Below are 18,919 nucleotides of genomic sequence, written 5' to 3' on the forward strand. Positions count from 1 at the left end.
GGACATATGGCAACCCTAATTGTAGAGTTGGAATGGACCGTGAATATCAACTAGTCCAACCCCTTGTAATGCAGGAATATGCAGTTGTCCCATTTGGGGATCAAACCTGCAACCTTGTCATTATCAGCACCATGCTCTAAACAACTGAGCTATACATGCTGGCAATAGAATTGTAGTTTTAAAAAAGAGCAGCAGGTGATTTCCCCCCATATGTCCTATATATCAAGTTGGTACCAAGCAGCGAAGAACAAGCTCAGACAGGATTGCAATAAAAAATTAACATGTAAAGACATTTTTGAGTGAGAAATAGTATTAGCCCTCTCCATCCTCTCTCCAGCTGCAGGAAGAAAAGTCTCCTGGTCTTCCGGTTGTACCTCCAAAAGCCTTCAAAATAAGAATAAACATTAATACCATCATGCATTTCCCTGGCTGAGTCCAAACAGAGCTTTAAATAAATTTTTCCTTGCAGCTGCTCCTTTCAGTGGTAACATTTAGGAAATGTTTTCTAAGTGTGTTCCTGAGTTGTATTTATGCTGCTTACTATGATGTCATCTCATCCTTGAAAGTAATGCTTCTGTGATTGCCTTCTGATGCAACTCAGTTTTTATTTACTAAAAAGCTAATTGATTAACATAAAGTTATTTCCTAAGTAGCAGCCATGATACAGTTGACTACCCTCAGAGCAGCATGGATTTTCTGCTGGTCAACTCTGTTATGGTGTGTGCTTAAAGTAATTTAATAACCAAAAACCAGGGCTGACCGTACCATTAGGGAGAGTGAAGCAGTTGCCTCAGGTGGCAGCTGTTGGAGGCACCAGTGTCAAACCAAACCCCAGTATCTCTTGAGCCCTCTGGCGATTCTTCTCTGTTGAAGAGCAGAGCTATGTGTGCCACAGACCTGTCATACACCCCCTAAACTAACCTCCTGCCCGGAAGAACACCAGGGTCTAGACCAGGGGTCAGCAACCCGCGGCTCCGGAGCCACATGTGGCTTTTTTACACCTTTGCCGCGGCTCCGGGGCGGATACTAGCGATGGGAGGAGGTGCATTGTGCGCCCCGGCACTCCCCACTGTGGCAGGCGCTGTACTGGCTGTGACGTCGCATGGGGGCGGTGCGTGCGTTAGTCACACACCGTCCCGACGTCACCTTCCCGCCCGCTGTCAGATCGGAGGGCAGCGGCGCGCATGCTTTAAATGTCACAATGGTTTTGCGGCTCCCAATTGTTGTTTTCTTCGGAAACGGGTCCAAGTGGCTCTTTTTGTCTTAAAGGTTGCAGACCCCTGGTCTAGACAATGCTGTCCCAATGCCAGTGTTGAAGTAAGCTTTACTGTCAGTCAGTTTCTGTACATGACATTGGGGGTTGCATCTTGTCCTTTGTTTCATGTAAGTCCTTTGGGCTTGCCAAGAATGAGATTTATCTGTAACGATTTTTCATAGTTTCCCCATTGGCTCCTAGCCAGTATATTTCTATTTTGTAAGAATTGTGCATTGCACATGAATTCTCATTCGCTCAAGTACTGTTGTTTACTTAATATTTCAGGTAAAGAAAAATCACATAAGAACAATATGATAGAACATATGATACGTCCGTCACACAATTCTTCAGTTTACCTTGTAGATATGCAGTGATTTCTTTTAAGTTTTGAAATGTTGAAAAAGAATTGAGTTTTCCCCCCAAGTGAGTTTAGATTTTAATTTTTTTTTGTTATGATTTTAGATTTAATTAGGTGCCATCAGTTGTTTTGAAAGAGTTACTTGAAATGGTCCTTCTGGAGTCACTAAACAACATTCATTTTAGACACTCTGCAACCCAGATTCTCATGTATTTCCCGTTTTCATAGCCTTGGCATTTCTGCCTGTAGACTCACAGGCTCTGTCTGCACTTAGCTTTGCATAGTACAATGTGCGCATTGTTTCACATCCTACTGGGTATAATTTGCATACATTTATTCCCTGATTACAGTAGATGGAATAATAACTTTGTATGAATAGTTCGCTACAATTGAATGTCATAGGAGAGGGAGGGGGGACTGTGAAAATAAAAGTTTAAAAAGTATTTGCAATCCCACAGGAAAGCTGGTATCAAAAGCTGCTTTTGCCAAGTATTGAGATCTTGATGGTCATGGGAAGTGAATGTGCCACTGTTGCAGCTAAACTTAACAATATTTTCAGTTTCTTATGAAGTACATAGGTTGGTCTTAAAGACTTAAATAAACTGAAGCTTTAAATATTTTTATCTGTATCTCTAACAGGAAAGGAATTAGTGGAATCAGTGCTCACATTAAAAAATTAGTTCCGTTACATTTTATTTTGGAAAGAAAGGAGAACAAGGACACACCTATACCGTCTATTGAAGAGTATGGCACGTGGCCCGCTGTTGAGCATCCATGCCAACTTACATAATTGCACTGTACAGTGGTACCTCGGGTTACATACGCTTCAGGTTACATACGCTTCAGGTTACAGGCTCCACTAACCCAGAAATAGTGCTTCAGGTTAAGAACTTTGCTTCAGGGTGAGAACAGAAATCGTGCTCCAGCGGCGCAGCAGCAGCAGGAGGCCCCATTAGCTAAAGTGGTGCTTCAGGTTAAGAACAGTTTCAGGTTAAGTACGGACCTCTGGAACAAATTTAGTACTCAACCTGAGGTACCACTGTAGTTCTTGGTGGCTGTTCTAATTTGGAAATGGAAGGAGGAAAAGGAATAGCAGTAGTTTTTAAATAGCAGTTAGAGGTGTATAGTGGCCCTGGGGTGCAACATCCCACCTTCCCCCCTTGAGGTAAAACAGGACATGCCACCCTGCCCTGCTCCCACTCCTACCACCACCAGCGCCACCATACTTGCTACCGCCTCTTGCACCACCCGCTCTGCCACCATTGCACCACAAACCCTGCCACATGTGCCGCTGGAGGAAAAGTGCTGCCTCCACTGGCACTGATTTTGGATGAAACCTCACACCAAATGGATGCTATTGCACCCCACGTAATGGCTGAGAGAGCCCTTATAATGCCACCTGGGCATTAGTTTTAATCTTGGCTGTAATAGGACAATTAAAACCTACTACAATTGTAGTAGGTTTCTCTATCTCTTATAAATTGGTTATTTGCGTCTTTTAATCTGACCAAATACCACTTGCATGCAATGTATACAATGAACAGCTGAACTAAGAAAATGTATCAATCATTTGAAGGAATTAGGAATACAACTAGGAAGACATCCGCAAAGTATATAGCAGACAATTTTCAATGCTTATCTGATAGACTATGCACTAGTATTGTGAGATATAAAATACCTGAGAAAATAATTTTGGGGGATTCATTTATTTGACTAAAGAGTATGCAGGACCAATGGATTGTGTCCAGTGGTGGTTTGAACCAACAGAGAACTCTTCTGCATGTGGAAGGCGGGAATTACAGCTCCTGTGCTTCCAAAATAGCTGCTCTTGTGAGTTTAGAGAGCCTCTCTGGAACAGTATGAGATATGGTATTTAGAGCAGAAAGGAGAAGCAGGGAAATTATCTGCCATAGCTTCCGCAAGAAGTGGAAGGCAAAACCACCAATGGTTATAATCCAATGCATACATTTGACAGTGTATTTCTTGCTAGAATTCCATCTTCCCATTTTTTAGGTAAGAGAAAGAAGGAATGGGTTTCCCAAAAAAACCCTTTCTGTTCTGTTGGGCTACAAGAACTCAGTATAGGCCAGGCATAGGCAAACTCAGCCCTTCAGATGTTTTTGGGACTACAACTCCCATCATGCCTAGCTAACAGGACCAGTGGTCAGGGATGATGGGAATCGTAGTCCCAAAACATCTGGAGGGCCAAGTTTGCCTATGCCTGGTATAGGCACTCTTTCTTGTTTCTCTTCTATCATCTGAAGTGATGATAGAAGTGCTTTCCAAGTGCTATTTCCACATCTTTTAGCTGATCTAATGTCTTTGAGCATCAGATAATACAGTTAGATCCCTACTAGGTACTGTACTGAAATGCCCTACAATCTGGAAAACCCTTTCAAGGTCTTAGAAGGGAGGAACAGGGAATATTTGTCTTTAGCGAGCTTTTCAGAGATTGATACATGGTGGCTAATAGCTCATTCTGAAGGCTGAGAACCAAGGTTGTGTTTTTAAAATAACCTCCTTTTGTTTCATGATAATAGAAAACTAAAACTTAGTGGTTGGTTCTTACCAGCACAGAATGTGAAAAGAAACCACTTGTGACCTTATAGCCCTTTTATAATGTACAGTTCTTCTGGCTGTGAATTTACCATCCATGTTGGTCTCCCTAATGTTGTGCAAATAATAACTGCATTATTTCTCACCACATCATGCATCCAATATCTCTGTGCCAGACTGGGGGGCTATGTGAAAGGTGTGTGTGCATGTTACCATGTGCTGACCACTACCAGAAACACATACTAAGTTGAATCTTTCCCTTATTAACCTTTGGAGTTGATCCCCTTTCCTTGGATAATCCAAAATAACAATGCTTCAGTCTCTTGTTTTGTTGTATTGGAGGAAGGAGGGAGATACTGCAGTATCAAATTTTCAGGGAGACTATTTCTAGAGACTTGGTAGGACCCTTTCTTATGTCTCTTGACAGAATTGTGCTCTGGGCAGCTGCTGGAATCTCTGGGGTGCTGATTTCCAAGCTGTGTGTTGCCCAACTTCGTTGTCTCCAATGAAGTTGTCCCATTTGCACAAGGATTTCTGCTTGTGCAAGGAACCTCCCCTCCCTCTCCTTTCCCCACACACCCATCATGCCCTCCATATGCCCCAGATGCTTGGGGAAACTTCCAGAAGAGATTTAGGGGGTGCATGGAGAGAGGAAAGTTGTTTTGTTCAATGCAACACATAGTCAAGTTGTATCAGTGTGTGTTTTTCTAAAAAAATGTTTCAGGGTACAGTGGACGCTCGGGTTGCGAACGTGATCCATGTGGGAAGCACGTTCACAACCCGCAGCACCGCATCTGCACACGCGCAGGTAGCGATTCAGTGCTTCTGCGCAAAGCACATTTTAGCGCTTATGCGCAAGCACCAAAACCTAGAAGTAACCCGTCCCGGTGCTTCCGGGTTTGGCGCGGTGCGCAACCCAAAGCATCTGTAACGTGAGGTATGACTGTACTCTCATTGTGACTCAAGAAAATGACCATTTTATAGTTCAAATCAGGAAAAATAAATACAGTAAATGGACAAAAGTACAAAGATTCACAAAATGTTCAGGGGTATGCGTACCCCCCAGGAAAAAAGCACTGAGTTGCATTCCTTAATTTTAAAACTTACATATAAATGTCAGGGCTTCTACGTTGCCTTTCCTCTTGGGCGAAACAGTCAAGTGTCAGGAATCCAGCTGGGTCTTGTGTAGCAATTGTCTGGTTTTTACTCTGAGAAACTGTCAAGAGAGATGAGGTAGACCAATAGCTTCCTTGCCCACAGCATGGTAGCACAGTTTCAGAGATGCGCATTGATGTACCTTTGGCCAACCATGAGAGGCAGGATGTTGTTTTAAATCTTCAGAACCCCATTCTAGCCACACAGCCAATAGGATTTTTCCTATAGATTTATCTGTTGGAGAGCAGCCGTCTCTTCCGTTTCACCATTTCCTGTTTAATTGAGCAGAGAAGTGAGGATCTGAAGATTGGCTAGGCTTCCTAGTAGTGTAGCCAGTCATCTATTTACAAGAGAGAGAAATGCTTCAAAATGACCACAGTCTCGCTCTTTCTTCTTCGTCATGAATAGTGTAATGTTGCTTAAATAAACCCAGTGTCATAGCAGAAGTTTCTTGCTCCATTAAGGAATATAATGGGGTTCCCTGTGTTCTGGTGGCTGCTTTCTTTGCACACAGAAAGCCTTCAGCTGGGATTAATTTGGTATTCCTCGTGAGAGTTCACATGCAGAAAAGACCCTGTATCATTGAGACAAAGCTATTACATTAGTCCTTCCTTCCTGCATTATAGTCTATTACAGTAGTTTTTTTAAAAAATAAGAAAGGACTGCATTCTCTGCATCCTTTCTATGAAGATTCCTATGACTTGTTGTCATTGGCTTTTATTATTTTGATAGAGGGGAGTGGATTATTTGGCTAGTTTAATAAGAGATTAAGGTCTGATGCTAGCTAACAGTTTTATGTCAACGTAGAGTGGAACAATTCATTATGTGTTGGTCTGTTATGTTTGTATCAGCAGCTGAGGATAGTTTCAGGCCATGCCAAAGACCAGATAGACAGTGTGTGTGTGTTTAACTCTTTCTTCCTTAGCCCTGTCTGCTGAAAATAGCTCCTCAAACTGCTCTATCTCTGATTTTGCAAGGAGAAAGCCAGTGGTGGGCTGTTGAGCAGATGGCAGCTTAAAAGGATGGGGTTAAGCAACGCGTCACCATTCTATGAATTGTCTGTCTGTTTGGAGTGAAGACATGTACAGTCGTACCTTGGATCTCGAATGCCTCGGTACTTGGACATTTTGGCTTCTGAACACCGCAAACCTGGAAGTGAGTGTTTCGGTTTGCGAACGTTCTTTGGAACCCGAACTTCCATTGGGGATTCCACAGCTTCTGTTTGGCTGTAGGAGCTTCCTGCAGCCTATCAGAAGCCGCACTTTGGTTTCTGAACATTTTGGAAGTCAAACAGACTTCTGGAACGAATTACGTTCGACTTCCAAGGTACGACTGCACTTACTTCACTTCTGATATAAACAGAATTATTGGGAAAATAATAATGTTCTGTGTGTGGCTGCATACACACCATATATTTAAAGCACATAGCTTCCTACAAAGAATCATGGGAACTGTAGTTTACCCATCATACTCTGAGAAGACCTATGGAAGTAAATGGACTTTAACTTGTGTCCAAAGATTTCAGTGGGCCTAGTCTATGACTTAGTTGGATAGCACCCACTGAATTCTTCATAGAAACAAACTTAAGTAAAAACAGATGTTACAATAGTGCTATAAAGCAGCCTTCAAGATTATGTCAGGCCAAAACCAGACTTCCACCACAATGTTTTTCCAGAGCTGGAAATAAAAGCCTCAAGGGCAAAAGGTTGCCTGTGATCTTATTTTGTAAAACAAGTGTATATATGTGATTACAGTGGAGCAAAATCTCTTGAAAATTCTAGTTGTGGTGTTTGAGACTATTTGAGTCTAAAATGAGAAGCAGCAGATGTTAATTTGAGATGTTCCTAAAAGCAAAACATTTTGACCATATTGAGCTCTACAGCTTGGACATGGAAGTGTACAGTTTTCTCCATGGTCAGGTCTATAAGGTTTTCATAAGCCTGACCCAATTTTTTTAGATGAAAAGGTATGAAGTATATAATAGGGACTTCTGAAGTTATTACTACTAGACTTATAGAAAGGCTAACCAGAATATATTCAAACCAGACAAAATGTTTTTCAGATATTCTCAGACTTTCCTCTCAAGTTCACAGATTGTCTTTTTGTATGTTAGCAAAATATGTCATCTGAGCTAACTGTGCTTGAATAGCAAGTGATTTATTTTCTTTGTGCAATAAACTAAGTCATTTTTGTTTTTAATATACTGTGTTTGTTTTACTGCCTTGTAAACATATGGTGTCCTCCTGTCACGTGACAGAACTTTTTCTGTGCTGCATTTTTGGAAGGCTTTGTTCTTCAGGCTAGTGTGGATTTGGAACATCTGCAGGACAGTCATCAAAGTGCAAAATCTGAAAATTTATACAAAATTTAGAGCAGCTATTAGAAAATAGCTAGGTTCTGTTTCATGGCACCACCTCTGTAGCCCGCTGTTTCCAGGTTCTTTGCACCATTCCTTCTTTCTGTCTACCTTCTGTATGTGCTGAAACCTTGCATATTATCTGAAAGCCTAAATCTTTTGAAACAAGATTCCTTATGCCAAGTACAACAAACATACAGAAACAAAAAGTCATGAGGTTTTTGTGGAAGCAGGGTTGGGGGAGCACTTCTGATTTGCAGATGTTACAGCTTTCTTGGAGTAGTAGTTTATAAAGCACCTACTGTTGCATTAGGCACACTACAGGGTTTTTTGGGGGGGAGGAGGGGGAGTTCTCTGTTAATTGGGTGTGACTTTCATAAAATTGTGTGACAAATAAAGCCTGACTTTCATGTCCCTTAAACCGATACAAGGAGTATGAGCATGATTCTGATAGTTAAAAGACGTTGGCAAATCTGGAAAATTAGCAGATAGGCAGAATGCATCTTCCCCTTTTGAAGATGCTGAGGCCTGGAGTGGCTCCTTCCTGCTCATGCTTCCTGAACATTACTGAGGATAAGTATACATAATACAGTCATACCTTGGTTGTCAAACACCCTGGAAGTCAGACGTTTTGGCTCCCAAGCGCCGCAAACCCAGAAGTGATTGTTCCAGTTTTCAAACTTTTTTTGGAACCCGAACATCCGATGGCACTTCCACGGCTTCTGATTGGCTGCAGGAGCTTCCTGCAGCCAATCAGAAGCTGTGATTTGGTTTTCGAACATTTTGGAATGGACTTCCGGAATGGATTCTGTTTGACTTCCAAGGTACGACTGTAAATATAATTTCTCTCTCTTTTTTTCATTTCAGGTTTTCCAAGACCTTGGTACTTCAGTATTATCCGGTGCTTTTAAAGGATACAACATTTGTCTTTTTGCATATGGACAGACAGGTTCAGGAAAAACATACACCATGATGGGCACTCCAGTGAGTTATATTCTTCAATACATTATGTGCTTTTCTTTAAATGTGCTAAAATCTTTGGGATTTTAAGCATTGGTGACTTAGGACTCAGCTCTATAGTTGCAAATAGAACGTTTTAAGTGTGTTTTAAGTGCATTATACAAATGTGACACTAGATTGCGATGGTGAGCTTAATGTCAAATTCAATATATTTTTTGAAATGTTTATTAAAAAAGCATTTTCACAGTGTTTTTTATATGTGTCTGGATTCCACCTTAATGAGATGGATGTGTGAAAGTGATGTCATCTTGGCCTGGTTCACATATCACATTAAAAACCATAGTTAGAAGCAAACGATGATGTGATATGCACACAGAGTGTGCTAATGCGTGCTGATGAAAAGTTACTGCTCTGCTTCTCTCCCACTCCTGCCACTGCTGCAATACCAGAGAGCAAGTCAAGCTTGTTGTGACATCTAAACATAGGCTTGTTTCTCTTCAAACCACAAGTAGTAATCAAGGTTTGTTTTTGAAACTGACTCTTGGTATTCTTTCCCTCTTTCACCCTATGTTCAACATTCGGCACTATTAAATGTTAAATTTTTGAAGCTAAAAATAGAGGAAGTTCACATTAATATGGACAATGAGCAAGTTACATGCGCACCAGTATAGATATTAGCATAGCTGAAGCATTTCAGCCCTTCAAGGCAGTATTGCTTTTGCCATCCTAACTTCTTTTGAGTGCAGTTGTCCAGTTTGGAAGGCCATTTCTAGTGTTGTGAATCTTGCTTAATCCTGCTACGTACTTTGAATCTGTATGATTTAAATTAACAGGAGTGTTTGATTAAAAAGAGTTTGTTGTTGCACAGGGGTCTGGACTATGTGATTTTCAATTATTATAACTTATGGTTTGTAGCCAAAATTACGCAAACAAGTCTTCTGTCACAGCAGGGCTTTCTCACCCTCTCCTCCCCATTGCAGCCTCCTTTGCTTTTCACTATAGTTTCTCTTGAGAATTGAGCGGCCTTCAGGAAAAGCCTGGGATTTGTTATTTGTGTGGGGAATGCATTAGGTGGTGGGAATCAGGAAAAACAGAGGCAGCATGTAGTGTGTGTAGTGTGTAGAGGCCACAAGTGTGTGAGTTCAAACAGTCTTCACTGATTTTGAACACACACACACTTTGCACTCTCAATGGAGACATGGGGGGGAGCAGCAGTGAGGATGAGTGGGTCAGAAACTGCACAAGTAGACTTCTGCACAATGCAGTTCTTGTTTCACTCCCCAATTCTGTCGCAGAACAACTCTCCAGTTTTATGATCTGACTCTACCAGTTACCTAAAACAGTTTTGCTCCCATACTGATTCCCTCTTTTTTTTAGCTTTCCATGCTATAGTCACATGGTACCAAGGAAATTTTACCATTGTTTAAATACCAAGCGACTCTTTATAAACACAAATGAACAGCAATCTTGTCTCTTTCTTCACTTTTCAAGGCATCCATTGGATTAACACCTCGTATATGTGAGGTATTTATTTAATTAAACCAAATATTTACATTGTTAAAATTTCATTGATTCTACCCCTCCACCCTGATCCAGAAAGCAAAAAAATGAAAATGTCTTATTTCTGTAGGGTCTGTTTTCAAGAGAAGATGACTATACAAAACAGTCAGCATCATGCAGAGTAGAAGTCAGGTATGTGTCATTCTATTTCCTTTTGTCATGTGATTCTGTAGGTCTTTACCATTCTAATTCGTCCTCTAAGGCTGTAGCCCTAACACTGTCAATGATTGTGGCTGGAGTAGTTAAATATACTGCTGGTTCTGGGACCCTTCAACATCCATGCCGAGGCAGCTGGCTCTGGGGCGGCTCAGGACTTCATGGTCACCTTGACAACCACAGAGCTGTCCCAATATGTCACCGGCCCAACGTACATGGCAGGCCACACTCTGGACCTTGTTTTCTCGACTGGGCAGGAAGAGAGTGATTTGAAGGTGGGGAGACATTTGACATCGGTCCCTTGTTATGGTCAGATCACTTCCTGCTGAGATTTAGGCTGTCAGCCCCTTTTCCCCTCCGCAGAGGCGGGGGGGGGGGACCTTTTAGGAAGTTCCGCCCTTGGAGGCTGATGGATCCAGTGGGATTCCCAACGGCTCTGGGGGTTTTACCAGCTGATATGACTGGTGCCCCTATCAAAGCCCTGGCTGACCTCTGGAACACCTGAATGCCTCGGGCTGTTGACATAATCGCCCCTGAGTGTCCTCTCCTACTTCATGGAGCCTTTTTGGCCCCCTGATATACTCCAGAGCTTAGGGCGAGAAAACAAGCTAGGAGACGGCTTGAACGCAAGTGGAGGAAAGATCTGAATGTTAGGCTCTAGACAATGTTATGACTGGACAGCCTAGAGGTGGAGTAGGTGTGTCTTGTGGGCAGGGCAGAAAGGCATGATCTTCTTTCCTCCTCATGCGTAGCTTCTGCTTGTGAAGAAATACATCCAGGCTGACCCAGAATTCCTGTATCATTCCCTCTACTTTTCAGTTTCCTTGAAATCTATAACGAGCGAGTCCGAGACTTGTTAAGGCAGTCAGGCCATAAGAAGCCATACACTCTTCGTGTCCGTGAACATCCTGAGATGGGTCCATATGTTCAAGGTCAGCGACTTTTAACATGGCAAATTGATATTATGTGCGTGATTTGTTCATTTTCGTTTTTCCTTTGCTTTCATTAATTATATATGGGAAGAAAGATACGGATAATAATAGCAGCCAGAGCGACAGCATAAAAAGTACACTGTAGTGGAAATGGCATCTGTCCAAATTCTGGGAATCCTGCTTGAACATTCCATATATGGTGGTTGTTGCCTAGCGTCTGTGTCTTCTGACAGGCCCATAAGTTCCATCAAAGCTCTGGTGCACTTCTGTTGCTAATGATGAAACATTAGCAGTTCAGATGTTCAGAAGGATTTGGCTAGATGCCTGAAATATGTGAAATACTGCCTTTGTTGAACAGTGTCATGTGGTAGACTTAAAATGCTGTTGTGAGACCACATAAACTGAATTGATTTTAAACTGGTGATTCAGTTTTTATTTACTAGCCAGATGGTAGCTTGGTGCATGTATATGCATATTTAAAAGCTTTTTAGAAAGTAGGATAATGTCTCACTTTACTTCTCCCCTCTTTCATTCAAATTACTTATTTAGAGGAGCCTTTCCCAACCTAAGTGGACCTTCAGATGTTTTAGACTGTAATTTCAATCAGGCTCAATCAATATGGCCAATGGCCCAGGGGTGACTGACGTTGGGAAAGGCTGCTTTTAGATGAACAGTTGGCAAAGAAAACTGTGGTCCATATATTTCTGCATATATTCTCAAGCTAAGCTTTTCAGAAAGTGGTGACATTTTAAAAAGGAACACTACCAGTATATCCTAGTAACTGCATACCCTTCAACTGTCTCGATAAAAGCGGGACATTCAAGTGGGAGCATGGCACCCATTTTGGGTGCTGCTATCTCATCCTGAAAAAAGTGGGGCCACGATCTTGTGTGGCACCCCAAAATGTGTGTTTGGGGGCATGAGAGCACAGCCCCCCTCAAAACACATCTTTTGAGGGCCGCAAGCCTGTACAGATCACATGACTTGCATAGAAGCATGACCCTAGACACGCATCCCAGTTTTCACCTCAGCATCTTGGAGGGTATGTAACTGAAATAGGCGCATGGGTTTTAAGGAATTTACTGTGTGATCTTATGCCTGTTTACTCAGACATAAATTCCATTGCATTTCATGGGACTTACTGCCAAGGATGGTGGATTATGTGTGTAGCCCTAGAATCAAGATGGCTTTGTAAATTGTTCAGCCAAACTCTCCCTGATCTAGTGATATCTTGTTGGAACCTGTTCCAGAACAACAAACTCCCTTGCCTGTAAATTATTCCTGTGAAGGGATAGTTCTGCAAACATAAAGGGATGGAGCTGCCTCCTCCATAGAAGTGGAAACTTTAAAATACTTCCAATTCTGCATTGCGGGCATTGCCTACCTTAAAGACAGATCACAGGATTTTAAAGTACTTGGAAATGCGAGTGCAGCAATGGAGCCAATCTGCTGCTCCTCTTGGTTTGCCTGCGTCATGCCAGTGTCCCTACCCCCATTGTCTTTCCCACTCCTGGTAAGCAGCAGCTACACACCTGCCAGGAAGCTAATGTTGCAGCTCCACCCCACCAGGCCAGTGGCCTCTGACTATTCAAAATGAGCTGAATTACACCAGTCCATGTTTTTTCCATCATGGAATTTTGTTATACGGATAACATTAGCACGGTTTTAATTTCTGCAACAAAGGGCAAAACTTAATTTTTCTATTCTTGCACGCATTGTGCTTTTTAAAAGTCCAGGCAGTAAGGAGTTTATAGGTAGCAAAAGCAACCCAAAAATGCCAGCAGTTTGCAGGAGAGTTGTGAAGTGTGTGTACCTGCTGGTTTCAGTTAATGAACTTAAGTTTAATTAGAAATAGTCATAATTGCAGGCTATTGCCTGTCGCGGAAAACAGCATTTTTTGTTATCATGCGTCCCTCATGAGTCTAGTAAAATAAAATGTGGAATATGGCATCATTTCATTGCTAATTCCTCTGCTCTGCTCCACTCCATTGGCTGCTACTAGTAAGGAAACTTGCAGCAAGATGCATCTGTCACACATTTTGTTTTAATACATGTTTTGGGGGTGGGGAAAAACTATGTGGGGAGAGAGAAGACTTTGAGCAGCAGTCTCACATCCTCAGTAATGTTTAGTTCTGGCCTTAGGTGCAATTAAAATATGCAAGTTTTGGTCCTATGCTTCTTGCATTCCTAGTAAGCTTATGTATGAACAAGGCACTCGTCTTTGTGTCAGCGGCATTTTGCCTCACTGTTTACAAGCAGCACATTTTCCAGTTGCAAAGCTCAGTTTTTAAAAAGAAAGAAACGGTACCAGATGTTTTTGGTAGTTTCCATGCTATCATTATTTACAGTAAATAATTTATAGATCTTAGCCTTTTAAAACTCTGAAAGCCTTTTAATGCTACCTATTGGAATGGTTACAAAATTCTCTCTTCCAGATGGTTCAGCTGCTTAGGGACCAGCATCTTTTAACATCAGGAAATGATGCAACGCAGGACCAATTTTTAGCCTGGAAAGACTTCCAGATCTTTGTGATATTTAAAAATGGCCACTCTTTTCTAAAACAACCACATTGTGCTTTTCCTGCTATTCCATCTCTACCACCATTAATATACTTTAATTTTATATGACTTTCCGGAGTAAAATGTGCAATCTACTGCAGTAACTGTGAGAGATCTTCCAGCAGTTGTGCTCTCTGAATCTTATTTGAGATGCTGTAGTGGAGGGGTATTATAGAACTGCAAAAGGCTTGTATTTATGCATTCTTTATTTTTGTTGCAACATAATTTAGTAGCAACGTGCTTGCATGCAGCTGTAAATAGAGAGCAGTGTGTCACTACCAATGCAGCAGCTCATCTTTCCTATGATGGGCCTTCTATATTAGTACTGAAGTTGCATTGCTGCAGTATGCTGCTCTCTAGTGGGACTGCAGAGACAAATTCTGAATTCTGCAGTGCAGCATCTCTGTCTTGTAGTTTCCTTTCTTGCAAGCTTACAGGTGTGGTTTTTTTAAGTTAAAAATTGTTTTCACTTTTTTTTCTTGTACTAATTTGTTTTGGTTTATTTATCTGTACTCAACACAGAAGTGATTACCTAGTTTTAGAAAGGTTGTTCACATTACGTTATTGTCAAATCAGTTGTTTTGATTTTTTTTTCCTTCCTGCACAATCAACCACAGTTCAGGATCCCAACGACTGTAAGTGACATAAAAACACATGTCTTGTTTCTTGCAGAGACACTCTGGAATAAGATTTGCTACTACACTCTTTCCTCTCAGCAGTACACATGCAGAAATGCTCTTGCATGGGGTTATCTGAATGCACCTGACTACATTAGGTCTAAAAATAAAAAGCACGTTTCATTAATGATAGGTCCTATTGTGTTTAAAATCTCTGTTAGGTCTGTCTCAACATGTGGTTACAGACTACAAACAAGTAGTTGGACTTCTGGAAGAAGGAATAGCAAACAGGTATTTTGCTTTTTAAAACTCCAAAATATGTTGCCTCCTTATTTGGTCAGTTGGTCCCTTACCTTTCCTGCCCTGACCTGGCCACAGTGATCCATGTGACGGTCATCTCCAGGCTTGACTACTGTAATTCGCTCTACGCGGGGCTGCCCTTGAAGCTGACCCAGAAACTCCAGAGGGTGCAGAATGCTGCAGCGAGGCTCCTCACGGGGTCTCTGCCATGGGAGCATATTCACCCAGTGCTTTTCAAACTGCACTGGCTCCCGGTAGAGTACAGGGTCAGATTTAAGGTGCTGCTTTTGACCTTTAAAGCCCTTCACAGCCTAGGACCCTCGTATCTACGGGACCGCCTCTCCTGGTATGCCCCATGGAGAGCCTCAAGGTCCATAAATAGCAACACCCTAGTGGTCCCGGGCCCTAAGGAAGTTAGATTGGCTTCAACCAGAGCCAGGGCCTTTTCAACACTGGCTCCGGCCTGGTGGAACGCTCTGCCTCATGAGACCAGGGCCCTGCAGGATCTGATTTCTTTCCGCAGGGCCTGTAAGACAGAGTTGTTCCGCCTGGCCTTTGGCTTGGAGCCAGTTTGATTCCCTCCCTCTCTTTCTTTTTTCCTTTCCTTCTCCTCCTGCAATGAGGCTACATTTTAATATTTTAATGTTTCAATATTTTAATGTTGTATTTTATTTAAGAATGATTAAGTTGTAATCATTCTTCTTGTTTTTATTATTGCTTGTAAGCCGCTCTGAGCCCGGCCTTGGCTGGGGAGGGAGGGGTATAAATAAAAATTATTATTATTATTATTATTATTATTATTATTATTATTATTATTGATTTTTATTCCAGTTACTCCTTTTTACTTCCAATCATAATTAACAGATTAATAGTCTAAGGGAAAGTCCTTTCACTTCTGGTTTCTAGGGTAGAACTTTAGAGCACAGGTGGGGTACCTGTGGCTCTCCAGATGATGACCCAAACTCCCATCAGCACCAGCTAGCATTACCAGATGGGATTTAGTCTACAAACATCTGGATTGCCACAGGTTCCTTACCGCTGCTTGAATAACATACCTGACAACAGATATGGATAGTGTTCCCAATCCAAATCTTGGAACTATGGTGTTAACTTGATTCTTCTGCTTCTTAATATTGGCTATCATCTGTTTTCTATACCGACTTAGAGACAATTACTTTTAAACTTTTCTGCTTTTTCTTCTATATAGAATTACAGCAGCCACACACATTCATGATGCCAGCAGCAGATCCCATGCTATCTTCACCATCCAGTATACTCAGGTTAGTCCCATTTTCCATTGGAGAATTTTTGAAACCCATAAAGATAAAAGTTTTTGGCATTGATTTGAATGATCAATCCATTTTATCAAAATGACTAGAATGCTTATAAGTCTTTCTTTTTTTAGTTAGTTAATTTCAATTGGACCACATGGAGTCCAATCTTTGCCTAAAACTATGTATGTGATGGAGCTCTTTTGACCATCTTAGTCCTTAGACTAGCACACATTAGGATCCAGACCATTGAAACCCTATGTTTTGTGAAGGTCATGATATATATGCTTACCTTTTGTGGTGTTCTTGTGTGGCAAAATCCACACAAATTTGAATTTGTTTCCTTTCAGGCTATATTAGAGAACAATCTGCCCTCTGAAATTGCAAGCAAGATCAACTTAGTGGACCTTGCAGGCAGGTAATATTTTGCTTTTTAATATAGCATTTTGTAAGCCAGTTGTTTTTAAACTTTCTGCTTTTTAGGGAACAATTTTCATATCAACTTCCTTGTCATGGGACTCCTGTGTATTGCAGAGGACTCTGGGGCATGTTCACACCTAGCTTCAATGTAACCACCTTAACATAATCCCACATTGTCATTGGAAGGGAAAACTGTGTTTCAAGGAAGCTTGTCTGCCATTAAAGGTAAAGGAACCCCTGACCGTTAGGTCCAGTCGCGGATGACTCTGGGGTTGCAGCGCTCATTTCGCTCTATAGGCCGAGGGAGCTGGCGTTTGTCCGCAGACAGCTTCCGGGTCATGTGGCCAGCATGACTAAGCCGCTTCTGGCGAGAGCAGCGCATGGAAACGCCATTTACCTTTCCACCGGAGCAGTACCTATTTATCTACTTGCACTTTGACGTGCTTTCGAATTGCTAGGTGGGCAGGAGCTGGGACCGAACAACGGGAGCTTACCCCATCGCGGGGATTCGAACCACCGACCTTCTGATTGGCAAGCCCTAGGCTCTGTGGTTTAGACCACAGCACCACCTACGTCTGCCATTACTGATTAGTAACTTGTAGTTTTGGGGTACTCCAGAATTACCCAAACACAGTTTGAAAGCTGAAAACCACAGTCATAAATGGATGCCACATTACAATTTTTACTTTTGATGCACTCAATTCTAATAATATTTTAAATTGTACAGTGAAAGTATAGAAATTACAGTCAGCTAAATCCTGGGGACAGAGGAGGCAAAGTAGGAAGAAGATATGGTTTTGATAGTATCAAGCACCAGAAAAGATTAAGTAAAGATGTATGTGTACATTTCTGGTTGTTTGGTGCAATTTAGGTTAGCAATACATATTAAAAAGCTTTGAAATGTTTTTACCTCCTATTGAACATATCTAGGTCCTTTGGAAGCAAGTATACAGTGGTGCCTCGCAAGACGAAAAGAATCCGTTCCGCGATTCTCTTCGTCTAGCGGTTTTTTCGTCTTGCGAAGCAACCCCATTAGCGGCTAAGCGGATTAGCGCTATTAGCGATTTAGCGGCTTAGCGGCTATTAAAGGCTTAGCGGCTAAGCTGTTAAAAGGCTATTAAAGGCTTAGCGGCTTTGAAAAAGGGGGGGGAGCGGGGGAAAAATGGCGAGACTCGCAAGACGTTTTCGTCTTGCGAAGCAAGCCCATAGGGAAATTAGTCTTGCGAAGCGCCTCCGAAACGGAAAACCCTTTCGTCTAGTGGGTTTTTCGTCTTGCGAGGCATTCGTCTTGCGGGGCACCACTGTATTTGCATTGTTTTGAATCAAACTGGAGAAGCAAATGCAATGTAATCTGTTGAGGATAAATGAAAACAAATGGGGCAGAGAGGGATCGTTCAGAGATACTATCGTTTACTCTAATAGTGAACTTTGATGGTCGAATGACAATCATTGTGGAAGAAAATGGGATTACCAAAAGTAGTAGTTTCTTCATAGTTGGGGAACTCCTCGGGTATGCAAAAGAATATAAGATTGTAAAATTAAGGAAGGATTTTAAAACACAAAATAGCTTGACAAGGACCTAAAAACAATGTGTATATAGAACGTTGAGGGAATCTGTTTTTAAAAGAGGGGAAATGGGGGAGAGGGCTAGAATTGGCCTAAAAGCTTTTACTATGTTTAGTATAGAGTGGATGCATGCCATGAAACAGACAAACAAACAAACAAACAAAAACAAACCCTATTCGGGTTATATACGTGGAGGTTTCAAAAGGAAACAAAGAAAACAACACTTGTTTCCTTTGCTGGTCTCTTCCTCCCCATCTGTATAGCAAACAAATGCTCAGGTTTAAGGGATGGCAACTAGTCTCGAGGCTGAGCCTTTCCCCCTTGAAACCTCATTGTCTGCTGGTGAGACCCAACAACACTACAAGATCTCTGTTCCAGACAGAGAACAAGAGCACTCCTGTTAGCAATAAGTAGACATACACACCAGCAAACACTGTCAGTGGAAGCCCACAATGAGGCTTCCCCCGCTGCTTCCTCCAGTGTTCCCTGGGTGCCCCTGAAATTAGCTCCAGGAGGTCAGGAGAACCCTCCAAACATGTGGGGAGGGTTTTTCCGACTAGCAAGCTGTTATGCTCATACAGAGGAAGCGTTCGTAATAGTACTGTACAATGAATTCCACTCACTGTGTTCAAAATTTGATGCTATACTGTTGTGTTCCATAGAACAGTGTTACTTATCTCCTTCTTTCCATGATTTGTTTTAGTGAAAGAGCTGATCCAAGTTACTGCAAAGATCGGATTACAGAAGGTGCCAATATTAACAAATCATTGGTTACTCTTGGCATTGTCATCTCCACATTAGGTATAAATGATGTTATCTTTCATTGGAGCAATAGCTAGACATAATGCTGCCATACAAAATGGCTTATTGAATCTTACTTTAAAATTTACCAGGCAAAC

At 41.8% G+C, this 18,919-nt stretch overlaps 1 protein-coding gene across 7 annotated transcripts in view; it reads left to right on the forward strand.

Annotated features, from left to right (window-relative positions):
- Positions 1-18,919, forward strand: part of STARD9 (StAR related lipid transfer domain containing 9) — a 100,281-nt gene that overhangs the window by 23,486 nt on the left and 57,876 nt on the right. For 6 of the 7 annotated variants that reach the window (XR_013392571.1, XM_077927276.1, XM_077927287.1 and 3 more), the window contains 8 exons: positions 8,548-8,664; positions 10,132-10,164; positions 10,271-10,332; positions 11,176-11,288; positions 14,685-14,754; positions 15,971-16,043; positions 16,385-16,452; positions 18,724-18,821. Coding sequence is in view for 6 of the 7 variants with exons in the window: in XM_077927276.1 (XP_077783402.1) it covers positions 8,548-8,664; positions 10,132-10,164; positions 10,271-10,332; positions 11,176-11,288; positions 14,685-14,754; positions 15,971-16,043; positions 16,385-16,452; positions 18,724-18,821 (634 nt within the window). In the remaining variant the exon portion in view is untranslated. The remainder of the gene's footprint in view (positions 1-8,547; positions 8,665-10,131; positions 10,165-10,270; positions 10,333-11,175; positions 11,289-14,684; positions 14,755-15,970; positions 16,044-16,384; positions 16,453-18,723; positions 18,822-18,919) is intronic. The other variant, XM_077927281.1, reaches the window with a different exon arrangement.

This window comes from Podarcis muralis, chromosome 1, assembly GCF_964188315.1.
Source record: "Podarcis muralis chromosome 1, rPodMur119.hap1.1, whole genome shotgun sequence".
NCBI lineage: Eukaryota > Metazoa > Chordata > Lepidosauria > Squamata > Lacertidae > Podarcis > Podarcis muralis.